The sequence below is a fragment of the Phyllostomus discolor genome, chromosome 7 (genome assembly GCF_004126475.2).
Source record: "Phyllostomus discolor isolate MPI-MPIP mPhyDis1 chromosome 7, mPhyDis1.pri.v3, whole genome shotgun sequence".
Lineage (NCBI taxonomy): Eukaryota > Metazoa > Chordata > Mammalia > Chiroptera > Phyllostomidae > Phyllostomus > Phyllostomus discolor.
The window spans coordinates 110,379,273-110,398,357 of NC_040909.2; the positions used below are offsets into that span (position 1 = coordinate 110,379,273).

Here is a 19,085-nt window from a genome sequence, read left to right on the forward strand (position 1 = left end):
GTCTGGGAAACTCTTTATCTGCCTTTTGATTCTAAATGATAGCTTTGCTGGGTAGAGCAATCTAGGCTGTAGGTCCCTGCTTTTCGTGGCTTTGAATATTTCTCACCAGTCCCTTCTAGCTTGCAAAGTTTCTTTTAAAAATCAGCTGACAGTCTTATGGGAACTCCCCTGTAGGTAACTAACTGCTTTCTCTTGCTGCTTTTAAGATTCTTTATCTTTAACCTTTGGCATTTCAATTATGGTGTGTCTTGGATCGGGCCTTTTTGAATCCATCTTGTTTGGAACTCTGTTTGCTTCTTGGACTTGCACATTTATTTCCTTCACCAAATTAGAAAAGTTTTCTTTCATTATTTTTTCAAATAGATTTCCAATATTTCTTTCTTTCTCTTCTCCTTCTGGTACCCCTATGATGTGTATGTTGGAGTGCTTCAAGTTGTCCCAAGTTGTCCCAGCAACCAGTTGGCTGCTTATACTATCCTCATTTTTTTAAATTCTTTTTTCTTCTTGTTGTTCTGACTGGTTGTTTTTTGCTTCTTTATGTTCCAAATCTTTGATTTGATTCTCAGCCTTATTCATTCTATTGTTGTTTTTCTGTGAATTGTTCTTTATTTTAATTAGTGTATCCTTCATTTCTGACCGGATCTTTTTTATGCTGTTGAGGTCCTTACTAAGTTTCTTGAGCATCCTCATAACTAGTGTTTTAAACTCTGCATGTGATAGATTGCTTATATCCATTTTGTTTAGTTCTTTTTCTGGAGTTTTGACCTATTCTTTCATTTGGGCCATGATTCTTTGTCTCCTCATTTTGGTAGCCTCCCCATGTTTGTTTCTATGTATCAGGTAGAGCTGCTATGACTACCTGTCTTGGTAGTGTGGCCTAATGTGGTAGGTGTTGTGTAGGGTCCAGTGGCACAGCTTCTGCTATGGCCCAAGCTGGGTACTTGAGGTGTGCCTTCGTGTGGGCTGAGTACACCCTCTTCTTGTAGTTGAGTATCGGTTGTGGTTGGCAGGTCAGTGTGAGGGATTTACCTAGGCCAGTCAGTTAGAAGGATTGGCTATGACCACTGACCACTTATCTCTGTCCTCTATGGAGGATCAGCTGTGCAGGGTCAGGACCTCTGTAGAGGGGCAAATGCAAACACTGGTTAGGAGGCTAATGCTAGGGTAGTGGTGTTCCATCATGGTCTGTAGCTGTCCACTGGGTATGCAGGCCCTGGGGTTTCCTGGGTGGTGCAGGCCAAGGTCAGCCCTACCTGTGTTTTACCCAGGGCCATCCTGCATGAGCTATAAAACAATCTGAAATGACTGCTACTTGTGCTGGGCTTGGATAGTCTCAGGCAAAGCCAAACTGTGAATCTAGGCTGGCTGCTGCTAGTGCCAAGACTGGGGCCACTTAGAAAGAGTTTCGGGGGTTGGGGACTCATGAGGCCAGCTATCTTATTTGAAAGAATTTAGCAAGTTGTGAAGCTTAAGCCAAGACCAGCCATTTATATGGAAAAGTTACTGTTAATAGTTGTAAACTGGGTGGATGGGGCCTTAGGGGATCTTCAGGTAGGGGCAAACAGTGTTAGCCAAATTGATGGATTTTCAGCTAGGGCACCCCCTTGCCAGCTTTGTGGCTCTGCCCACTTTTCTCTTTGGGAGAAAGCTGTCTCCCAGTTCTCACCTTGATGCCAGACACTTCAGTTCCTCCCTGTATGCCACTGGTGCCTTTCAAGCTGCTACCCCAGTGCTGGAGCTCAGAGGGAGTGAATCTAAGTAAGTTTGTATGTGGGTTCTTTAAGTGGAAATGCTTGGGACTCCAGAAGTTCCTTCTACCAACTCAGTCCCCACTGGTTTTTGCAGCCAGAAGTTATAGGGACTTATCTTCCTGACATTGGTACCCTGGGCTACAGGGACTGGTGTAGGGCTGGGACTCTTCACTCCCAAGATATCCTTACTGAATTTTTATCCACCACACATGTATGTGGGACCAGCCTGTTCCATGTCTCCGCCACTCCTACCAAGTCTGGATGGATGTGGTTTCTTTAATTCCATAGTTGTGAGGCTTTCATTCAACTCAATTTCTGCCAATTCTGAGTGATGGTTGTTCTATCACTTAGTGTAATTTTTTTTCTTTTAAAAATTTTATTTATTTTTAGAGAAAGGAGAAGGGAAGGAGAAAGAGAGGGAGAGAAACATCAATGTGTGGTTGCCTCTCATGCGCCCCCTACTGGGGGCATGATTTGGCTCACAACCCAGGCATGTGCCCTGACTAGGAATCAAACTGGCAGCCCTCTGGTTCGCAGTCCAGTGCTCAATCCACTGAGCCACACCAGCCAGGGCAGTATAACTTAGTGAAATTTTGATGTGGTTGTGCAGAGGTGAGCCGTGTTTACCTATGCTGCCATCTTGAACAGAAGTCCCTTGAAGCCTTCTTGAACAGTACCAGATGCTAGGAATTTATGGATACTGCCCACAGAGAACCCTACAGTTAAAACTAGGGAACATGAATCTAATATGAAGTTGTGCAGGTTGTACCCTGTATAGTTGTAAGTCTGTTGTTTCCTGTAGATTAATGTAGAAGAGTATGAGTTCTGGACTCAGATTTCTGGATTCAGATCCTAGCTCCATCATTTACTGTGTGACCTTGAGCAAATTAAACTCTCTGAGTCTCAGTATTGCCACCTGTTAAATGGGAACAATAGGTTGTTAGTACATGTGCAACATTTGGTATTATAGTGATAGATACCTATTGCTCTATGAATATTAGCTCATTATAGATATGGATATAAATATTTATTAAGGCCAAGGAACATTTTTTCCTTTATTAAAGATTTTATTTATTTAGTTTTAGAGAGAGGAGAAGGGAAGGAGAAAGGGAGAGCAACATCAACATGTGGTTACATCTCATGCACCCCCAACTGGGGACGTGACCCTCAATCTAGGCGTGTGCCCTGACTGGGAATCGAACTGGTGACCCTTTGGTTTGCAGGCCAGTGCTCAATCCACTGAACTACACCAGCCAGGGCAGGAACATTTCTATTTAACTTATTTTATGTAGAACCAATAGCCCATTAGAGCTGGAAAGGAATTGAGAGACATCATTCAGTCCAATCTTAAAAATCAAAGTCCCATAGTCAAAAAAGATAAAGAAGGTTATGTGGCCAGAGTCACCTAGCTGGTGGCAGAGTAGGGACCAGAATATGGGTTTCTTGGCTCCCAGTCCAGTGCTTTCTTTGTGATGCCACATTGCTACCATACAGTCCTCCACACAATACCAGGTGGGAATAATAATAATAACAAATATAAATGATTATTTGACTCTTACTTTGTGCCAGGCACAATTCTAAGTACTAGACATATATTCATTCATTTAATCTTCATGACAATCCTATGAGACAGGTACCATCATTGTCTCCATATTGTAGAAGGGGAAACTGAATGTCAGAGAGAGCAAATGATTTGCCCAGGGTGGAGAATGTGTGTGGTGTGGGGGAGCATGGGTATCCTGGGAGTCAGAAGGTAGCCCTGCCATTGCACCACATGACTTCTCTTCCCCTTTTGTAGACCTGGGAGATTGAATGCAGTCTTTTTTTAAGGTCACTTTCAACTTTAAAATGCATATTCTAAGTGCTTCCCAATTATCAGGTCTGTAAGTAATACCATTTCAGTTCATTAAACCTGCAGTCTTATTAGCTGATCTCCAGCTTCATGATTGGCTACAAGAAAGACTATTTGTACAATGGCCTAGAAACCAAAGTCACCAAGGGTGTGAGGGATTCCTAAAATGTTATTTTTGTCTTCCATGGCAACCCTAACGTTTGGCACCAAGCTTAATGGAGTCGCCTACAGCAGCTGGAGCTGAGCATTTGCTCAAGCACTGTGAGTGATGAGGAAACAAATTTCTGGCACAATAATTTTCCTTTTATGTAATTTACCGTTCTCAGTGTATTTTAGGGAGTGGAAACTTAAGCCAAGTTAAGTAAGAATGGAGGAAATGAAGCATTGTATCAAAGTGCGGAAAGAGAACAAGTTTCCAGATGAACTGGAGAATGAGAACTATCCAGTGCCCAGGGATGTCTCTGTAGAGAGGATGGAGGTGGGCTGCAGATGTTTCGGGGGAGGGGAGGAGAGGTGACCCAGTTCTCACAAAGCTTGGCTGGAGGGGCCTTTAGGTGAGCTTTGTGAAGCAGACTGTGCATGCCCAGTTGTATTTCTTTTTTTGTTCCAATGTATTTGGAGTTTTCAGCAGGAACCCACTGTGGATGGGTGGGGCATTAAGACAGATATATTGAGGAGCTGAGGGGAATACAAAGGCCAGTGCAGAAAACAAAGCTCTCTAGGTATTTTAAGCAGAAAGAGATTTCATACAGGAAATTGTGCTTACATAATTGTTGGAACAGTTGGACAAATGGGAGTCTAGTGCCGTCACATGAGACTCCCTCACTGGGATCAGGATACTGCCGACGCCATAACATCTATGAAGCTGGTAAACAGATGGTAGGACACCAAGTCTGTCTTCCTACAACTCTGCCTGCAGAAACAGCTTCTCCCTCCCTCCTGACTTGAATTGGTGTTACCTAATTCTCACCCAGAATGCTAGCTGAAAGGGAGTCGGGGGAATGTGGTTCGTGTCTCTTTAGCTTCTGTAGTACTGGAAGACTCATAGAAAGAGGTAGGAGTTCGTGCTGAGTGCCAATTGACATTCAATCAATAGTTATTTCATTTGCAATTGGAATTAACTCTGGAGACTAATAGAGGTAGAGGAGTCAGACACCTAAGAAGGATGAGGTAGAAGGGACCGATCTCTGACCCAAATCATCTGCCCCACCAGCTGACAGTCCTTTAGGCAGACTCACTCCAGGGTCAGATAACAAAGGGGTAGACACTTGCCTTCTAAAGACAAAGGAGTTGGCTTAAAATTCTCTCTGATGCCTTCTGATCAGTGTACACACAACAGACATCAATTTACACCTGAGACTGAGCTGGGGATTCGGATGGGAGGCAAAGCAGGTGGGCAGACTGGAGATGCTGGCTCGGGGTTTTGTCGTGGTTAGAGAGGGGGAAGCCTGGGCTGAATTGGAAGCTTTTAGAATGTTCCCTAAAGAAGGTGGGCACATCTGAAACCCTTCTGTGGTTCCCTGTTGGCTCGTTAATGAAGTCCAAACTTCTTTTTTTTTTTTTAAAGATTTTATTTGCCCTGGCTGGTGTAGCTCAGTGGATTGAGCGTGGGCTGCGAACCAAAGCATCTCAGGTTCAAATTCCCAGTCAGGGCACATGCCTGGGTTGCAGGCCATGACCCCCAGCAACCACACATTGATGTTTCTCTCTCTCTCGCTCTCTCTCCCTTCCCTCTCTAAAAATAAATAAATAAAATCTTAAAAAAAGATTTTATTAAAAAAAATATTTTATTTACTTATTTTTTTAAGAGAGGAGAAGGGAGGGAGAAAGAGAGAGAGAGTAATACCAATGTGTGGTTGCTTCTCATGTAGCCCCCACTGGGGACCTGGCCTGCAACCCAGAAATGTGCCCTGACTGGGAATTGAACCTGCGATGCTTTGGTTCGCAGCCTGTGTTCAATCCACTGAGCTATGCCAGCCAGGCAAACTTCTTAATAGAAGGCACATCAGCCTGCCCTACATGGCCCTGTCATCCCCATCCTGTCCTTTAAGATTCAACCATACCACACCACCTGCAGTTACCCAGGCACCTGTGCACCGCACTCCGCTCTGCCTCCAGGCTTTTGCCCATCCTGACCCTTTGCCCAAAATGCCCACCCCAACTTGGCCTGGTCAATACCTTCTTCACCCCCTAATTACAGAATGCTATAAAATAATATCATATTGCACTCATTAGCTTCTCTGGATATCTCCCTACCCACTGTCTTGGGATCAGTGCTCTAGCTGCCCATGTTTTTATGAATCTTATAAATCTGTCTTCTTTACAAGGTTATATGCTCCCCCAGGCCAAGCTTGGTTCTGGAACTGTATCCCCAGCACATAGCACAAAGATGGGGGTTTATAACGTCAGCATAACTCAACCAAACCAAACCGATGAGAGAAATGTCTCAAAGACCAACGTTGCCTTTGCTGGTAGGGAGCTGTGGAGTCTTCTGGCCCTGCCTCTGTGTGTCCTGCACCCCTCCCCTTCCAGGGAGAGGGCTGCAGAGCCGCTCGGAGCCAGGTGGAACGTGTCAGGGCCTCTCCCTCCTGGCTCTCGTCCCTCTCCACCCGATGCTGCATTGCTATTCACAGGTCTGGGCTCTGCCGCTGACTTCCCTCTGCTGAAGTCTCAGAAAGCAGATGAGGCAGTTGCTCAATTGACCATATTAAGTTAAAATGCTCCTATGAGTCAAACACCAGTTTGCTTTTCAAAAGCCACCTATCCTATTTTTCACTTTGCAGGAAGAAGAAACCACCTGTTTCCCAGGGTTTTCCGTACTATCTTGTTGGGGCGGGGGTGGAGGATGGACGGGGCGGGGGTGGAGGATGGACGGGACAGGCGGTGCGTGCGTGCGTGCGCATGTGCGCATGTGTGTGCGTGTGTAGATTACAGTTCTGAGGTATGAGTCATTTCTCAACTTGAGAAAGGAATGAAGAGGTTAGAGGGGCTTTGATAGAGAATACCAAACGTACTCTGTAAGCGAGTGAGCTTTAAAACGATCAACTGTTTCAGGGCTTCTTTATCCTTCTCTTGATCAATTAAGAGAAAGCCTGTTTGTAAGATACACTCTGAGACAAGACTCTTTTTTTTTTTTGTTTTGGTGGAACTTTAGCAAACTGCTTTACCTTGCAAGGAAATTCACTTCGCTGGAAACTGCTTTCTCCAGGGTTAACCTGGGGCAGCTTTCTCTCTGGATCCCTCACAAGGAAAATTACCCAGGGTTCTGGAAACCACGGTTCTTGAACCTCATATGATGTCCCTTTTCTTTCAGCTCATGTAACAGTTACCAGAGGAGACTGGTGTGATGTGGCATGTTTTTTTTCTGTCTTTCTTTTTTTTCTTTTCCATTTTACTGGCTTGTTGGTGCGCTCTCCCTGAGGGCCTTACAGAGCTGTGTTCCTAAAGGAATTTATGACAGTCAGCAGGGACAACTGAAATCTGAGCTAGTGTGAACCCAGCATTCCTTGGGGCCCTACTGGCTCAGGTCTCCAACTCGTGGAACACCACTGCCTCCCAAAGATGCAGGCTCGTTCACCAGAACCTTCTTTAAAACAAAAACATTTTGCATAAAAACATCACAGTGTGTAGACTCCATCTCTCCCAGGTCACCCATGTCTCTTTGCTCTGCAGATTCTCTTGTTGGTAATACCTGAGCTAAACTTGACAATACGAAATTTCAACATTTGCCTGTGAAGTTTTGTTCTGCTTGTGCGTGTTGGGATGAACTTAATAAGATAGGGGTTGACATGCAGACCACACCTCATGTGTTCTTGAGAGAAGCACGTGGTACATGGCTCCTTGAATGGGGCCAGTGGCTATTTACACAGCTAATTGGGACACAGCTAAGTGGGTCTCTGATAAAAAACACCCAGAACCAAGGGAAGAAAACCAGAGTGGCTCTGGCGGCACAGGGAGCCAGGCTAGCTGCAATGTTCCTTTCCCCCAGCCACCCTACTGTCTCTCTTCTCCAACCAGGCATTCAGAGCAGGGCGTGTGCTGGGGAAGACCACCAACATCACCTCCATCTGGATGCATATTGTTACTTTTTTTCTTAGTTGTTGGCCGAGAGGTGGAGAGATTCCAGCAGTTCCCCTTCTCTGTGCGGATATGTTCCAAGACCCCCAGTCGGTGTCCACAACTATGGACAGTACTGAATCCTTTATATAGTACGTTTTTCCTACACATAACATACGTATGCTAAAGTTTAATGCATAAATGAGGCACAGTAAGAGAATAACTAATAATAAAATAGAAGAAATGCAACAATATACTGGAATACAAGTTGTGTGAATGTGATCTCTCACTCCCTGATAACCGAGACTTAACTGTGTCAGGATAATGGGCTGGGAGCACGGAGGGTGTGGATTCGCTGGACAAAGGAAGGGTTCACTTCCCAGGTGGGACGTTGCATGCCTTCATCACGCTACTCAGAATGGCACAGAATTTCAGTTTAATGAGTTGTTTATTTCTGGAATTTTCCATTTAGTATTTTCAGTCTGTGGTTGATGGCAGGTGACTCGACTGCCAAAAGTGACACTGTAGATAAGGAGGGGCAACTGTCATCGCGGGGCTCATGAGTCCTCACTCAGAAGGGCAATCTCTGAGTGAGGTGACTGAGGCTGTTCTGGAGAAGCATGTGTTATGATTAGGATCATCAAACATAGTCCATCTGACCCTGCCTCATTCTGCAGTCATTTGTGTGCTGACCTCCTGGGCTGTAAACCCCATGCAGCCGGGGACCGAGCCTTCTCCCAGTCAGCATCCCCACCGCTCCCACATTGTATTCTGCCCATAGTGCCACCGGTCACTGCCTTCCGTGTGCCAGCCCTGAGCCAGGCCTTGGAGAAACGGAGGTGAATAAGGACCAATCATGACCTCAGAGGTTTGCGTTATGCTCTGAGGGGGCTTGCAGGCCAATAAAAGTGGTATTTTGGGGATGACGTTGTTGCATATTAAGTTACTAATTGTGCTTACCACCATCACTACCTAGTGAAGCAGAAGGCACTTTTGGACTCAGGTAGGTGCAGCAGGTGAATCTCTGGAGCCTGAGGTACAGGGATGTACAGGGGGCACTGGCAGAGGGTGGAGAGGCCATCTAGACTTTAGGAGTGTGTGTTGATTTGAGCTCTAACTCCCAGGTCTTATTCCAGTCTGTTCCTCTGGATCGTTGGCTCTGTGACAGATGGTCTCTCAGGCTTGGACGCCCCATTGGATAGAGTTCTTAGATTTGTTGTGCCCAAGAATCACCTGGAGCAATTACAAGTGCAGATCCCTGGGCCCCGACCCACAGATTCTGTATGATTCACTGGGTCTAGGGTGCTGCCTGGGACTCGGCATTTTAAATAAGTACCCCAGGCATTTCTGACATCATCAGGACTTTAAGGATCCCAACTTGGTCTGTTCTTTACGTACCTCTGCTGACCAGCTCTCCCAGCCCACTCCAACTCATGGACCGTACCTGCAATGTCTGTTTTTTCTGCCCTCCCACCCCCATGTGCACATCGAGGGAAGAAGCAAAGACCCTCATGGAACATCTACGTGTCCGACACTGAGCTGGGTGCAAGAAACACAGAGAAGACACTACATGGGGCTGGGTAGCTCCATGCATGAGATGCTGGTGGGAACGTGCTCAGACAGAGGTCAATGGGAGATAGCGGTGCCTCAGGAGAGTGGAGGGAGCCCATCAAGGAAAGGTTTTCAAAAACAGATGACCACAGAGCTGAGTTTTACACTGTGGAGGCAGCCAAGCAGGGATGGTATGTAGGGAAGTACAAACCTTTTGCTCTCACTGGGGTAGAGGGTATAGGGTAGGGAGTGGTGGGCTGTTCCAGGAGGCTGAAGAATTCACGAGTTCATTCTCCCACTGATATCAGTGACCCTGCTGTCTGTGATCCTTGGGGTAGTGGCTTTTGAAGAAACTGCTCTGATGAAGCAGCATCCTGAGGCTCATTTCTATTGTACTAATAGCCAAATGCAGCTATTGTGACTCTGATCAATGAAACTCACCAAAATATTAATTTATAGGAAAGTTCTGCTATAAAGACAGGAAAGGCAGGGCCTATTTTAGGGGAGAGTTCTCCACTCTCCTGGGCCAAGAAAGCCATCAATGGGGTGACTGGGGCTTTGAGGTCAGGAGGGATCAGATGGGAGTGATCGGAAAGGGTCTGATTGTCAAATAGGTTTCTTTACCTGAGCCTCCTCCAGGTACTAGGTTGTGGGAACTTGGTGTGTTGTGTTGAGAGGAATCCTATGGCTGACTTTGATTTTGAGGCTGGAGGGGGGCGGCATGTCTCACAGGTCCTGGGGCTGGGGGTCTGAGGCAACATGCAAGGCTTGGGATTGTCCGTCCAGGTTTGAGATTTTCTCATGTGACTGGCTATCAATACAAATGTCTCGTTTCCTGTGGTTTATACAGTTGGTGTTTTGAGCCTTATATGCAGGGCTTGACATTTATACCAGTTAGATTTCAGCTTGTTAATTTTGACTGATTATTCCAGCCCTCAAAAATCCTTTCTGGCCTGGACTCTGCAATTCAGTTTATTAGCAATTCCTCCCAGCTGCCTCCCGTTGTATGCAGTGGCGGAGAGAGAGCCACAAGTGCCCTCAAACTCTGAGCAAATGTCTGGGAAATGTTACCAAATGGTGAATGATTTGCTAATGAGTCCAAGATCTGTCTTCGATCCCATTAAGAAGCCCAGCTTGGCTCCCTTATAAGAGTACAATTGAGTTTTCAGGGTATTCCCCAGTGGTTCTTCAGGAAGATGTGAGTAGATGTGACTGATTCAAAGAAAGCCGTAGCTCATCAAGTTTGTTGTAAATTGTTTGGCATGAGATAATGTAGCTGCTGGTGACTAAGGAGGACACTGGAGAGGGAAGAATGGACTGTGGTCTTTCCAGCCTAGGCCAAGGACTGCAGTGCCTCAGTCACGTGCCCTAAATACAAGGGACTCGCAGGTTAAGTCACCCTGGGGGCAAAAATCAAAGATTGTCCAAATTGCCTCTGAAATAACCATGAAGTCACCTGTAATCCCAGAGCTAGTCGTAGTCTGGAGGCACCTGAAGACAGAACCATATGAGGTGGCCTCAGGGGCCACACCTCAGGCGTCTGTGGGTCCTTGCCCATCGAGGACGAAGAGAGATACTATCGCAGGGCTGTTATGTGGTAGGTCGTCTTTTCTCTCCACCTGTGTCTCTGTCTTTCTCGGGCCAGCCTGTATAGTTCAGTTCACGTACATCAATTGCTCATAGGACACAGTTTCCCTGGGCTATTTTATATTCTTATAATGGCAGATACAAAGCACTTTCACAGCTGGGGAAACTAGTTCTCATGCTCTTTCTCTTTCCTTTGCTTGGACCCCCTACCCCCCAACAGCCCTCTGTCAGAAACGTGGCTTTATCAGGGAGTTAATGTGCAGACTGTTGGTGTGGCCAGTCTTGTCTGCCCGCCCTGCTTATTCTCCACTGAAAAATGGTGTTGGCACTAATAATCTGTGTCTCATAAGGACAGTTGACTCATGAACAATGCAGAGGGTGGGGGCGCCAACTCCTGCTGTTGAAAATTTGTGTATGACTTTTGACTCCCCCCAAAACTTAGACACTAACAGCCTAGTGTTGACCATGAGCCTTACCAATAACATAAACCATCGACAAGTACATACTTTGCATGTCGTATGTAGTATGTACTATATAAATACTGAAAATAAAGAAGCTAGAGAGAAGGAAATGTTATTAAGAAAAGCATAGGAAGGCAACTTGTGTTGAAAACTTGCATATAAGTAGGCCCGAGCAGTTCAAACCTGAGTTGCTCAAGGGTTGAATGTACAATTAGCTAATTCACTTTTGTTCAGTTTCTTAGACATAGACAAAACTGAGCACTTCAGGCTTTGCTGGAGAGCACCAGACGTGAAAACCAGGCTGGTACAATGATTCAGTCTCATGTGCCAGCTCTGATAGATTGTAGGTGCCTGGGGGGCAACATCAAAAGGGCCCAGAGGCTGAGTGCAAGCTGAGACTGTGTCCGAGGGAGACAAGAGAGAACGGGCATTGCTAAGCCTGCCCGGGAGCCTGGGCGGTCTGTCTGCAGAGAGAAAGACAGCCCTGCTCCCCCAACCGCTCTCGGAGCACTCTGTCTTTTCAGTCTGCTTATTTCATGGTGGCCTGTTATTGTTGTCCCTATGCCTGCTTTTCACAATTGGGAGTCTTTCCTTCGTTGTGTTCCCAGAGCCTGGCACATAATAGGTACCTACTGGCACTAAATGTCTGTTGAGTGGCTGGCTTTACCTAACTGGTCCCACTGGAGAGAGTTGTTTGCCTTGCTGAGATTCACACTACAGTATAGCATTCCTGATTTGCCAGATCCACCCCATCTAGGAATAAAAACATAAATTGTACGTGTTTTTCCCCTCTTTAAACTCTTGCTGGACTCATAATAATAATGGTTCTCTCTCTCTCTGTCTCATCATAAAACAGCTTTCATTTTTCTCCCCAGTGTCCCTTTGAAACTCTCAATGAGATCATTTTTCCTCCATCCTTTTATGACACTTTCATCTGCTTCATAGTGTTTCTGGTCATTCTTAGGACGTTTAAAAAAGCCTTTGATTATTCCTAGAACAGTTTTTGCTCCTGGCTCACTGCCACCTTCTTCAACAGGACTCTTGTCTTAATTCTTGGTGATTTCCATATCCATATGAATGATCCCCTAATCGCTTTGACCTCCTTTCCTCCCATATCCTTACCCTCCACCCTAGCTCAGCTATTTCTCCTCTTATCATACTTTTGTGATTATAATAATTGCAGTCCCATTGTAATCTCAATTTAAACCTCCTAATCTTCCCAGCGCATCCCTTCTAACACCTTCTAGTATTCCAGATTCAATACTTTTGTGACTTTATGTGGACTTTCAGGTTGTTGATCCTGCTACTTCTTCTCTGTCTTTCCCCCACTCAGTGCCTCTACTCCCTGCTCCCCCAGTTCAGTTCCAAAGACAGTCATTATAGTTGCCCTGTCGATGGCCTTTGGCACTCTCCTGATTCATCATCACTCTCACGTGGCTGAATGACAGCCCTGGTTCAGTCAGCTTTTGCCTGCTTTCCCCCTGTACCTGCGCAGCCGAGTGTAGTGGGGCAACACACACACCCTGTGGTTGGTCTCATTTCAATTTCATGATCACTACCCGCAAGTCAGTCTTCAGTGCTGCCCAGAAATCACACTCCAGTTTCCCAGTCCTTGTACTCCTGCAGGGTCCTAAAAATTGTTACATGTTTTCACTGGTATCATTCGATTTTCTAGTTCGTTTGTTTTTTTTTTTTTTTAGTGCCCACAAACCATCTGCTTGTGGGAAGTTTGCTGGGAACTGGTATGAAATATCACATTTTCTGAAATCCATCCCCCTCCCCCAGCCCACCCCAGGCATTTGCCTATTATCTGAGCCAGATTCCTCCTGTTCCTCACAGTCCCTCGAGGGTCCACGGCCTCAGCTCCCCCTCTCCCGTCCAGCCCTTCAGTCCCCATGGGCCTTGCTCCTCCTTATCTCTTAGTCAGCACCTGTCAAGAGAATGAGAACCAGAACGACTAGCAGCCTGATTTACTGGGAAAGCATCTGTTTTCATCATCTCATTAAGTTAAAAAAATTCAAACAGCCATTTCGCAGAGAAGCACTTGGCAGGAGGCAGGCCAGTTTGGGCCACAGCTCTCAGGCCCTGGGAACCCGGGGAAGGAAGGAGCTGATCCCGGGGAGCCGGTGCCGTCCTGGAGCCTCCTGAGTACTCTGCGAAGGGCAGGTGTGAAAGGACAGAGCCTTTCTGAGCAGTGGGTGGTGGGCAAAAGCATGGGCTGCGGAGCTGAACAAGATGGATGGGATTCAGGACCCTGTTCCTCTACCCCCTAAGGATGAGACCCTGAGCTATTTATCCTTTCCAGACTCACTGTCCTCATCTGCAAAATGGGATAGTAACAGAATCTGCTCCCTAAGGAGGGTGTGAGAAATAAATAAGCCAACATATGGGAAGTAGTCAGAACAGAGCCAAGTACTTATTAAGTGCTCAATGAACAGTAGCTATAAATTATCATTATATTCTCTTTGGAGTCTTATAACAGCCCTGTGAGGTATTATTATCCCCATTTCACAGAAGAAGAGGCTGCGGGTCACAGAGGTTAAAGAAAGGCTCAAGACCACGTGGGCAGAAAGCAGCGGAGGCTAGACTAGCACTGAGATCAGAGGCTCTGCCCCGTTTCACCGAGCGTTCCAGAGCTCCCTTCCAGTCCCTGGATGACACGATTTCACCCTTGTCATGGAGATTCACATCACTCCCTTCTCCAAACGTGCCTGGATCTTCCCGGGCAGATGGCACCAAATAGTTACTGTACAATCACTCGGTCATGATTGAATGTAGCCGGAGCAAGGGAGGCCAATTAGCAACAAATCAGCAACCCTGAGAGGAGAAACAGTCCCAAGATCACACACTGCAATCCCACGGGAGTGGGAATGTTGCTTACGGTTGTCCTCGCCCAGGTTTGCCCCCTCTGCAAGGGCCCAAGACACTCAGTTCGGCCAACGTGTGGGCCATGGGCTCAAGCTGACGGCACTGGAAGGGCTGCTGACAAGGTCCAGACGGTTGCTTTACGGTACAAGGGATGACATCTTGTGACGTGCTCACGAACCCTCTCCCAGTGGCTGCTGGAAGTCCGTTGTGAGGGTCCCGAAGGAGGACTGTTGTGTGCTCACCCAGGCCGAGGAGACAGGGACGCCGTGGATCAGAACCAGCATGTGAAAGGAACACACACACAGAGAAGAGTCATTTTCTAGGACTGTCTCTCAGAAGTCCCCTGCAGAGAAGCGGTTAGGCTCTTCACAATGAATGTTTCAGAAAGCCCCCCCTGCCCAGGGCTTACACGCTCATGTTGACACCAGCTGGTGATGCGCTGAGAGTTTCCCAGGCGCCTGCCTGAAAACAGTGGGCAAGGCACCAGGGTAGTGCCAGGTGTGACCCTCGAGAGCCGTAAGACCTTGTGGACATAGAATCACCTCTCTGAACCTCTGTTTCTCCTTGTGGAAAGTGAGTGATTTGGACTCTATTCGACCCCTCCATCTCTAGAGATTTTATTAGTCCAGGAGTTCCTGAACCTCATTTAATTCCACAAACTTGACCTAGGACTCACTGTATTCCCAACTGCAGGGCTACGCGGACGGGAGAGGCTAGTTTCCCACTGCGGGGAGTTCGCAGTGAGTTCATGAGGTCACGACTTGCCAGAACTTCTCCGCTCCAGAAAGCTCTATCGTACTTAACTGGTGGTGCTCGGAGTGTGGTCCCTGGAGTGGTGATGGGCTTCACTGGGAACTTGCTAGGAATGAACGTGTTCAGGTACCATCCTGAACCTGCAGAAGAAAACTCGGTCACTCGGGCAGCTAGGACCCATTTTCAGCTCACCATCACAGCTCCCGTGTAACCTCCACAGCATTTTGAACCCTTGTGGCGTTTTTTGTAAGTGTCCAGGCATTGTGAAACTACCGATTTGTTTTGATATGCACTAATCCATTTAGCACATAATCCCCAGTGGAATTTCTGGGTTTCCCCACAAATGAATCGATTGTGATGCTTGATGGGATGTTAACACCATGAGTAAGACCCACAGTAAGATCCCAGTGCCCGGGAAACTCACTCCCCATTTCCAAAGAGGAAGGGAGCTCTCAGGGGAACAGCCTGCTATCCCTCTCCCTCCCTTCCCAGGAGCCTGCCATGAATGTCCTCCTGGCTGAGGGTCAGAGCCCGGTTCCAGTGCTCAGCAGGTAGAGAGGTCATTGGTCGCATTCTCCCTGAAGTCAGTTCACACATCCAGGGTGGGAGACATCCAGGGTGGGGCAGGTGAGGCTCCTAGAAGGGGTCAGCCTGGCTCCTGGACCTTGTCTTCTATCTGACTCCTGTGGGCCTGCCATCCCCTGCGCCCAGCGCCATGTGCTAGACATACGCACCTTCGTGAAAATTAGAACTCGCCCTCTCCAGGGGCCTGTTTGGGTGGACGCAGCCTCCGGGGCTCAGGGCTGGGCTGGATCATTCTCTTAAATTCTCACAACCACCCAGTGCGGTGGGTATCTATATTGTCTCCACAAAGCTTTCCTTTTTCTAAATCATAAGAGGTTTTCCAACCGTCAGCACCTCCATTTTCTCATTTGGCCAATGGGTATGATACTCCCAGCTCTTTTCTCAAGAGTGATAAAAGCCCTCTGGGGACAAAAGAGATTTTAAACACATCCTACAAATGCCAGGGGTTTTATATTGATCTTATCCCAGGGTCCTCAAAGGCAGCTTCTGGGGCCTCTGGTCTGAGAAACTCACCTTACACTCACACAGCCCCCAGTGTTACGTGTGGGTACCTTGGAGAGCCGGTTCCCTCCCAGGATCTGGTGTTTGGGGGTGCTCCCTCCCCTAACATTGTTAGACTCGGGAGGCTGCAGTGGATGGGGTGTTATGTGCTGGCATGCAGGCGAGTCACCGCCTGGCAAGCTGGCCTGGACGGGGTGACCTCATGGGCCTTTCTTATTTCTCATTTTAGTGACTGGGCTCACTGTTTCATTTTTGGCTTTCTCTCTCTTTCTTGCAGCTGTGGTGTTTGGGATTTAGGGCAAGCATTTGGGATCTCTTTTCTAATCCCTATCAAATGCGGATTTAGCTGTGAAGTCTGGGGAAGGGAGGAGGGACTCCTCCTGGCTGGAGGCAGTGGCTCAAAACATCTGAGCAATTCCAGCTTCCACCCTCTGAGGCAGGAGGTCTCTCTGCTCATCCAATACCATCCTCTTCACAGAATGCAGTGAGTTCCACCCGTGGACTCAAACCTCACATAGCCTCCTTGCTTGGGTGCTTAAGAAATAAGAATGCTGGTTGTGGTGATAAGGGAGAGACTTAGCATTTGCCTTTTTCCAATTTAACTGTGTCCTTGGTTGAAATGTTTCTTGCCCGGGCCCCTCACCCATTTCCACCACTGCCCTGATTGAGACCCAACCCGGTTAGTGCAAAGTGGTCTGAGTCACCCACCTTGCAAACCATTACCACACTCAATTGACTTTTTATTACATAGCTTCTCCACAGAAGAGGCAGATCACGGGACGCTAATCCTATTATGCCCATCACCTGTAGCATTGTGTGCACACTTCTCAGTCTGAATTTAAAGGCCTTTTACAACTTTCAGGCTACCCCTGCAACTTAATTCCTGCCTGCAACACCTAGCAGTTCCTTCGCCACTTATTCTATTATCCACCGTCTTCGCACCATCTTGGGCTTTTGTTCAGGTGGACCTCTCCCTGTGCGCCTCCTCTCAATTCAAACACCACACACCCATAAGGCTGGCTCATGTCCTCTCTCCTCGACCCCAGCCCACCAACATCCCTGTTCTCCACACGGGTAGTGTCAGCACCGCACAGTTTCATTCCAGCTGTCCTTTCGCTTGTTCCATTCGTTGAGTCTCCCCAGGTAGACTGTGCGTTCCTTGATGTCGATCCCTTTCCTAAGCTTCTTCCATGTTCCCTGCAGTATCCGGGCGAGCTTCTGTGGCATAGAGTAAACAGTGAAGTCATTTTTGACCCTGATCAGGTGTTTGGCCACCTGAAAAACATATTGACAACTTTCTAAAAACTGAAGTGTACATTTATCTTGGGAAAAGAAATAGCAGTGGTTGGCAGCCTGGACTCATGGTCACCCACGCATGCACATGCACACACAGCTTTCACACACACCCTCACAACCTTCCCAGGTATGAAGAAACACAGATGAAGATTGTAGGTTTGAAAGGCGATCCCCAGCCCTGTGACTTCCAACAATAGCCAAATAACCATTCTTCACACTCTTCTAATGCGTTTGACCTCTCCTCTTTCCCCAGAGAGCTCCTGTGAAAATAAGCAGGCAGACCTGGTCTTCATCATTGACAGCTCCCGCAGTGTCAACACCCATGACTATGCCAAGGTCAAGGAGTTCATCATGGACATCTTGCAGTTCTTGGACATCGGCCCTGACGTCACCAGAGTGGGCCTGCTGCAGTATGGCAGCACCGTTAAGAATGAGTTCTCCCTCAAGACCTTCAAGAGGAAGTCCGAGGTGGAGCGCGCTGTCAAGAGGATGAGGCATCTGTCCACGGGCACCATGACGGGGCTGGCCATCCAGTACGCCCTGAACATTGCTTTCTCCGAAGCGGAGGGGGCCCGGCCCCTCAGGGAGAATGTGCCGCGGGTCATAATGATCGTGACGGACGGGAGACCACAGGACTCTGTGGCCGAGGTGGCTGCAAAGGCACGGGACACAGGCATCCTGATCTTCGCCATCGGTGTGGGCCAGGTAGACCTTAACACGCTGAAGGCCATTGGGAGTGAGCCCCATGAGGACCACGTCTTCCTGGTGGCCAACTTCAGCCAGATGGAGTCGCTGACCTCAGTGTTCCAGAACAAGTTGTGTGGTAAGTCCTGCCCCCTCTGCCTCTGCCAGGGGCATTACTAGGATCTGTTTATTTGTCCTCAGGGCTCATTCTGTGCTGCCTCACCCCAGGTACCGGGCCTGCAAGGGCTGTTCAGCAAAGGCCAACATAGACACAGCATTTTGGGGTTCATACTCTAGCGAAGGAGACAAATATTAAGCATAAAATGGTGCAAATACGTTAGTAACTGTAGTCATTACAGTGTGATGGAGGAAGAATTCAGGGCAGGACCTGGCCTGATCCCAGGTGCTCAGGGAGACTTCCCTGGGGAGGGGACATTTACTGCAGGATGGGTAAGAGTAGACCGGTGAAGTTTTTCTCCAGCACATTGAACTCTCCCGGAATTTCCTGAGTTGGAATTCATGAGTTGGAGTAGGACTGGGACTGGGAGGGCAAAAATAATGGCGTAATTTCTCCTTGGATGGTGGGGATGGGGAGTACAAACATATTTGCACCAAGGTGGTTCTGGCCCTGGATGTTTTCTCAACTGACAACGATGCACAGTGTATGGGGGCAGGGGGACCAAGGCGTGGTCCTGGTGCCTTCCCGCCTGTTAGGATGGCAAAAGGTATTCCCCCTTTCCGGCTCACTTCTTTGTTACGGGAGGCCTCCCTAAGTCTTTGAGCTGCTTTTTCCCTCTTTAAGGGTCTTCTTCCCTCTCTTGCTTTCTAACCCTACTCTCCACAAGGCTTCTCTCTCTCTCTTCGAGCCTTACTAGACTCCTTCCAGTAACCTTCAGCCCAATCTCCTATGTCAGCTTTTTCCAGTGGGTCAACTTGCTCCCTCCCTCCCCAGTTGCCTGCTCCTGCAGCCTCTTCTCCTGCCTCCTCCAGGAGGGAGGGGCCCAGGGCACCAACCCAGGCTCCAGTGTAGTCCCTGGAAACTGGAAATGTGCCTCCTGACCTGGTAAACAGTGTCCAATCCTGTCTTTCCCACCCCCATTGGTCCCTGTCCCCTCCAACTGCCATGTTTCCCTAATGGGA

At 47.8% G+C, this 19,085-nt stretch overlaps 1 protein-coding gene across 4 annotated transcripts in view; it reads left to right on the forward strand.

Moving 5' to 3' along the window:
* The window catches only part of MATN2 (matrilin 2), a 127,119-nt gene that overhangs the window by 33,629 nt on the left and 74,405 nt on the right, over nt 1–19,085 (forward strand). For all 4 annotated transcript variants that reach the window (XM_028533981.2, XM_028533978.2, XM_028533977.2 and 1 more), the window contains exon 3: nt 17,515–18,084. In XM_028533981.2, the coding sequence (XP_028389782.1) occupies nt 17,515–18,084 (570 nt within the window). The remainder of the gene's footprint in view (nt 1–17,514; nt 18,085–19,085) is intronic.